The following is a 7,262-nucleotide window of genomic DNA, read 5'->3' as shown; positions in this document are numbered from 1 at the left end:
CCGGCCACATTCCTTACAATGTAGCTCCGTACCGGCCACATTCCTTACAATGAAGCTCCGTACCGGCCACTATCCTTACAATGGAGCTCCGTACCGGCCACTATCCTTACAATGAAGCTCCGTACCGGCCACTATCCTTACAATGAAGCTCCGTACCGGCCACTATCCTTACAATGAAGCTCCGTACCGGCCACTATCCTTACAATGGAGCTCCGTACCGGCCACATTCCTTACAATGGGGCTCCGTACCGGCCACATTCCTTACAATGGAGCTCTGTACCGCCACTTTCCATAGGATAGAGCACCGGTTAAAGTTCCATAGGATGGAGCTCCGTACTGGTCATGTTCCTTACAATGGAGCTCCGTACCGGCCACTATCCTTACAATGAAGCTCCGTACCGGCCACTATCCTTACAATGAAGCTCCGTACCGGCCACTATCCTTACAATGGAGCTCCGTACCGGCCACTATCCTTACAATGGAGCTCCGTCCCGGCCACTATCCTTACAATGGAGCTCCGTCCCGGCCACTATCTTTACAATGGAGCTCCGTCCCGGCCACTATCCTTACAATGGAGCTCCGTACCGGCCACATACCTTACTATGGAGCTCCGTACCGGCCACATACCTTACTATGGAGCTCTGTACCGGCCACATACCTTACTATGGAGCTCCGTACCGGCCACATACCTTACTATGGGGCTCCGTACCGGCCACATACCTTACTATGGAGCTCCGTACCGGCCACATACCTTACTATCGAGCTCCGTACCGGCCACATACCTTACTATCGAGCTCCATACCGGCCACATACCTTACTATGGAGCTCCGTACCGGCCACATACCTTACTATGGAGCTCCGTACCGGCCGCATACCTTACTATGGAGCTCCGTATCGGCCGCATGCCTTACTATGGTGCTCCGTACTGCCCACTTTCCATAGGATGGAGCACCGGATAGAGTTCCATAGGATGGAGCTCCGTACTGGCCATGTTCCTTACAATGGAGCTCCGTACCGGCCACTTTCCTTACGATGGAGCTCCATGCCAGCCACATTTCTTACAATGGATCTAATGGGGCTCCGTACCAGCCACGTTCCTTACAATGGAGCTCCATACCAGCCATGATCCTTACAATGGAGCTCCATAGCAGCCACGATCCTTACAATGGAGCTCCGTACCAGCCACGATGCTTACAATGGAGCTCCGTACCAGCCATGTGACTTACGATGGCTCCTCTTCTGTGTGAGTTCTCTGATGTGCTGAAAGACCCGATCTCTGGGAATAACACTTCCCACACACCGAACATGAATATGGCTTCTCCCCGGTGTGAAGCCTCTCATGCACCACAAGACTCGATTTATGCTTAAAACCCTTCGCACATACGGTGCAGGAAAACGGCTTATCCCCAATGTAAATTCTTCGATGCTTCTCTAGGAAATGAACTTTCTGATGCGACACCAGACCCGACCTCTGGCAGAAACTTTTCCCACAGTCTTCACAAGAATACGGCTTCTCTCCGGTGTGAAGCCTCAGATGATCCGCCAGACTTGATTTATGGTTGAAACACTTCCCGCATTCCGAACATGAAAATGGCTTCTCCCCTGTGTGAATTCTCAGATGCTTATTAAGATCTGATTTACGGTGAAAGCGCTTACCACATACTGAACAGGAATTCGGCTTCTCCCCTCTGTGATTTTTCTGATGGTGAAGAAATGACGATTTATGGGCGAAACGTCGTCCACATTCCGTGCATGAATAGGGCTTCTCTCCTGTGTGAGTTCTCAGATGTTCCACTAGATATGACCTCTGAAGAAAACTTCTTCCACATTCCGAGCAGGAGTAGGGCTTCTCCCCTGTGTGAGTTACTTGATGGCTCTCTAGGTGTTTCTTAAGCTTAAACATCTTCCCACATTCCAGACATGAGAAGGGCTTCTCCGCCGTGTGAGTTCTCCGATGTTCCGCATAACTTGCGTGCTGTCCGAAAGATTTCCCGCACTCTGTACATAAATAGGGCTTCTCCCCCGTGTGAATTCTTACATGTTTCACAAGGCTCGATCTGTGTTTGAAACTTTTTCCGCATTCTGAACATAGATACGGCCTCTCCCCTGTGTGACTCCGAAGATGTACAACGAGACTCGATTTTAGAGCAAACAATTTGTCACATTCAGGACATGGAAAAATATTTTCCAGACAAGGACTAGGATTCTCATCGCCCCATAACTGGTTATCTTCAGCTTCAGAGGATGGAGATAGAGCAGGATGCTCGTGGGATTCTCCCAACCATTCTCCACCTGAAAAAAAAAAATGTAGTAGACACCATATTTTATACATTATTATACCGCTAGAGACTGGTGCATGAACCAAATAACCCCCAGAGACAAAGTCAATAACTTCTACAGACCTTTCCCCATGGTGACTAGTCCATGGACCCAATACCTCCTTACAGGCTAGAACACCAACCACTGCTACAAAGTGGCATATACAATGGGGCAGATTTATTTACCCGGGCCATTCGCGATCCAGCGGCGCGATCTCTGCGGTGGATTCGGGTCCGGCTGGGATTTATTAAGCTAGTTCCTCCGCCGTCCACCAGGTGGCGCTGCTGCGCTGAAAAGCATCGGAACGCGCTGGAATTCACCGAGCCGGGCTGAGTGAAGGTAGGTGCAAGCTCCGTGACAGATTTTTTGTTTTAAATGCGGCGGTTTTTCAGAATCCGTCGGGTTTTCGTTCGGCCACGCCCCCCGATTTCCGTCGCGTGCATGCCAGCGCCGATGCGCCACAATCCGATCGTGTGCGCCAAAATCCCGGGGCAATACAGGGGAAAACGCCCTTAGTAAATGACCCCCAATGTCCCACAAAATATATTCGGTTGTCTCGTTGAAGATATAAGATGAACTTACATACAACCTAGAGACTGGTAAACGGCTCCATTGAAAAGGACCTCTTTAAGATTAGAGATGGTTTAAGTGATCTTTCAAACCCCCTAGAGAGGGACCCGACACCCCTTAACATAACCTCACTTATCCTTTGATATTAGGCTGTTAAGCCCCATGGTCTGTTACATGGACTAATAGGACCAAAGAACCGGAAAACAAGGATGCCGAAACGCCTAGTAACTGGTACACAATAACCTTTAAAGACTGGTAATTGGTCCAATAATTCACTAAAGACTTGACCAAGGACCCCATGATCATATGGTGACTACTACAAAAAACCCCATGTTACTGTAGACCAGAACTTGGACCTCAATATCTCTGGAGTCTAGGAAATGGACCTCCACCACTGGAAAGAAAGGTTGACGTTATCACAGTCTGGAATTTTTAAGGGGAGAATAAAATTCAAGATTTATGAAAGACCCTTACCATCCACTGACAACGAGGTGGCTTCTTCGAGTCCACTAGGAACTTCAGTAGAACTTTCCTGCAAGGATCAGAAGTTAGGGCATAGAGACAAAAATAGAACACTAGTTTATCTTTTACACGTGAGAAGGTCAAATAAGTGTTTTCGACTCTGGTGCCATGAGTACCAATAAATGTCCACAAAGCATCTTCATTTCTAAGTTCATGTTCAAACAGATAGAAGCTAAGCAGAATCTTTTCTTTGTCTAGGAACCATCTGTAGCCAGAACCTACCACCAACACGATACCGATCATATCCTCCACTTCCCAGGGAGAAGTTTCATAGAACATTTCATTACATCAATATAGCTGTAGAAATCTTCATTTCACCTACCTGATGATCCACCAGGACAATCTTCAATTCCTCTGGACAATCCATGGAATATGGAGGACTGGGACATCTCTCAGGTGAAGTTATGATATTGGATCCATCTATAGGGAATACACAGGGTCTGAGTACATTGTCTATAGGTGATGACCGGATGATGGGTGGATCTAGGTGACCCTCAGACCTTGGTATCATGAGAGGTCTCCTCTTACCTGGTGATGTGAGGGGCTGGTGGTCCTCCATCATGATGTCCTTGTACTGGTCCTTGTGTCCTTCTATATACTCCCACTCCTCCATGGAGAAATAGACAGCCACATCCTGACATCTTATAGGAACCTGACACCCACAATGACACAGTCATCACCCGGACCCCTCCCTTGTGTTATTGTACAATGTCCCAGCATTCCCGGCAGCGCTCACCTCTCCGCTCAGCAGCTCAGTGATCCTGGAGGTAAGTTCTAGGATCTTCTGCTCATGTATCAGTGAATGAGGTGGAGGCTCGGTGATGGGGCTCTGGGTCCATCCTCCTGACACACGGGGGGTCACACACTCACCAGACGACTTCTTCACTACTGTGTAATCCTGTGTATGGGGAGACACTGATCACTACTAGATCCTGAGGATAAGAGAGAAGACTGATGTCCGGGGAGACCCTCACCTCATCAGTTAGCAAGGAGATGATCTCTAGGGCGAGGTCTAGGATCCGGGCAGCCATGCGGTCTCTGTCCTTGTCCATCCTTGGTGCGTCATGGACAGAGTGGACCATCAACTTCTGAAGAAAATGTACCTAAGAAACCGAAGAGGAAACAAGGAGGTTTGATGGAGTAATCTCTGGACCCTTAGGAGAGATCCACATGGGATAGTGACAATAGAGCTGAGCTGAAAAGGTTAAACTTTTGGAGGGAAAATTATCCAACTTGATGTTGAGGAAAATGTTCTGTCTGGATGGCGATGGTTTTGATTGGATGGATTAGTGAGCCTATCAGGACCTGTTGCCACCCAAGCTGAGTGTCTTCCCCTGGTGACAGAGCTGATAGGTTCAGGTCATGACCTATTATGCAGGGGTTCCCCTAATATCTGCCCGGTGATTGTTTCTGATTGGTTTTCCTATATGAAGAGGTCCCTGAGGGCTCAGTGCCGCCCATCCCTCACCAGGTGTTATGGTCATGGCCACAAGTCGCTTACAGCTGCCACAGAACCTCTTCACACATGCCTGAGCTGCTGCAGAACCTCTCCATACACGCCTGAGCTGCTGCAGAACCTCTCCATACACGCCTCAGCTGCCACAGAACCTCTTCACACATGCCTGAGCTGCCGCAGAACCTCTCCATACACGCCTCAGCTGCCGCAGAACCTCTCCATACACGCCTGAGCTGCCGCAGAACCTCTTCACACACGCCTGAGCTGCCGCAGAACCTCTCCATACACGCCTCAGCTGCCGCAGAACCTCTCCATACACGCCTCAGCTGCCGCAGAACCTCTCCATACACCTCAGCTGCCGCAGAAACCTCTTCACACATGCCTCAGCTGCTGCAGAACCTCTCCATACACGCCTCAGCTGCCACAGAACCTCTCCATACGCGCCTCAGCTGCCGCAGAACCTCTCCATACACGCCTCAGCTGCCGCAGAACCTCTCCATACGCGCCTCAGCTGCCGCAGAACCTCTCCATACGCGCCTCAGCTGCCGCAGAACCTCTCCATACGCGCCTCAGCTGCCGCAGAACCTCTCCATACGCGCCTCAGCTGCCGCAGAACCTCTCCATACGCGCCTCAGCTGCCGCAGAACCTCTCCATACGCGCCTCAGCTGCCGCAGAACCTCTCCATACGCGCCTCAGCTGCCGCAGAACCTCTCCATACACGCCTCAGCTGCCGCAGAACCTCTCCATACACGCCTCAGCTGCCGCAGAACCTCTCCATACACGCCTCAGCTGCCGCAGAACCTCTCCATACACGCCTCAGCTGCCGCAGAACCTCTCCATACACGCCTCAGCTGCCGCAGAACCTCTCCATACACGCCTGAGCTGCCGCAGAACCTCTCCATACACACCTCAGCTGCCGCAGAACCTCTCCATACACCTCAGCTGCCGCAGAACCTCTCCATACACGCCTGAGCTGCCACAGAACCTCTCCATACACGCCTCAGCTGCCGCAGAACCTCTCCATACACGCCTCAGCTGCCGCAGAACCTCTCCATACACGCCTCAGCTGCCGCAGAAACCTCTCCATACACGCCTCAGCTGCCGCAGAACTTCCAAATACACGCCTCAGCTGCCGCAGAACCTCTCCATACACCTCAGCTGCCGCAGAACCTCTCCATACACCTCAGCTGCCGCAGAACCTCTCCATACACGCCTCAGCTGCCGCAGAACTTCTCCATACACGCCTCAGCTGCCGCAGAACTTCTCCATACACGCCTCAGCTGCCGCAGAACCTCTCCATACACCTCAGCTGCCGCAGAACCTCTCCATACACGCCTCAGCTGCCACAGAACCTCTCCATACACGCCTCAGCTGCCGCAGAACCTCTCCATACACGCCTCACCTGCCGCAGAACCTCTCCATACACGCCTCAGCTGCCGCAGAAACCTCTCCATACACGCCTCAGCTGCCGCAGAACCTCTCCATACACGCCTCAGCTGCCGCAGAAACCTCTCCATACACGCCTACATAATACATAACAATGGCTGCATTGTCAAACTCCCTTTAAGGCTGCTTCACATGCGGTATATACAATATATCCCGGGTCCAACTCATCCAGGATCAGTATATAGATCAGTGTTCACACTCACATCCCCCCCCCCCTCCAGGGAGACCCCAGGACCCTGCATACGTCATACACAGCACCAACAGCTGCCATAGCAACAGAAACACAACATAAAACCGCATCAAAAAGGACAAAACACTTACACAGCAGATAGTAAAGTTCACCAGTTCAGAGGAAGTCGTGATCACATGGGGCGATCACCTGATCACAATGTCACGTGAGAGACAGGAAGTGAGGCCTGGAACAACAACAACGCTCCCTGGTTGTCAGGGTAACCAGGACATCTAGGGGCGGGAATGTGGAAATGCAGACGGCGTAGGCATATTATCCCTGTTATGCCGTTACCGTACAGACAGTCACAGCCGCCATCGCCTTTAACCCCTTAACGACCTGGTCCTTTTTTGTTTTTTCATTTCCATTTTTCACTCCCCACCTTCAAAAATCTATAACTTTTTTATTTTTCCATGTACAGAGCTGTGTGACGGCTTGTTTTCTGCGTAACAAATTGCACTTCATAGTGACGGTATTTATTATTCCATGCCGTGTACTGGGAAGCGGGAAAAAAATTCCAAATGCTGTGAAATTGGTGAAAAAAACGCGTTTGCGCCGTTTTCTTGTAGGGTTGGATTTTACGTCTTTCACTGAGCGTCCCCAAATGACAGGTCTACTTTATTCTTTGGGTCGGTGCGATCACGGGGATACCGCATTTGTATAGGTTTTATAATGTTTTCATACATTTACAAAAATGAAAACCTTGTGTACAAATTTTT

The 7,262-nt window shown here is 50.4% G+C and overlaps 1 protein-coding gene across 1 annotated transcript; it reads right to left on the bottom strand.

Annotated features, from left to right (window-relative positions):
* Positions 1–6,762, bottom strand: LOC140119641 (uncharacterized). The gene is made up of 7 exons (XM_072138877.1): positions 6,636–6,762; positions 4,386–4,514; positions 4,148–4,309; positions 3,940–4,063; positions 3,734–3,831; positions 3,364–3,421; positions 1–2,292 (listed from the first exon to the last, which is right to left on the bottom strand). The coding sequence occupies exons 2-7, from the start codon at positions 4,491–4,493 to the stop codon at positions 1,223–1,225; spliced, it is 1,620 nt and encodes a 539-aa protein (XP_071994978.1). The 5' UTR covers positions 4,494–4,514; positions 6,636–6,762; the 3' UTR covers positions 1–1,222.
* Positions 6,763–7,262: the final 500 nt, after the last annotated feature.

The sequence above is a fragment of the Engystomops pustulosus genome, chromosome 2 (assembly GCF_040894005.1).
Source record: "Engystomops pustulosus chromosome 2, aEngPut4.maternal, whole genome shotgun sequence".
NCBI lineage: Eukaryota > Metazoa > Chordata > Amphibia > Anura > Leptodactylidae > Engystomops > Engystomops pustulosus.
The sequence above is the reverse complement of the archived record's forward strand: the minus strand, read 5'-3'. Positions and strand labels throughout refer to the sequence as shown.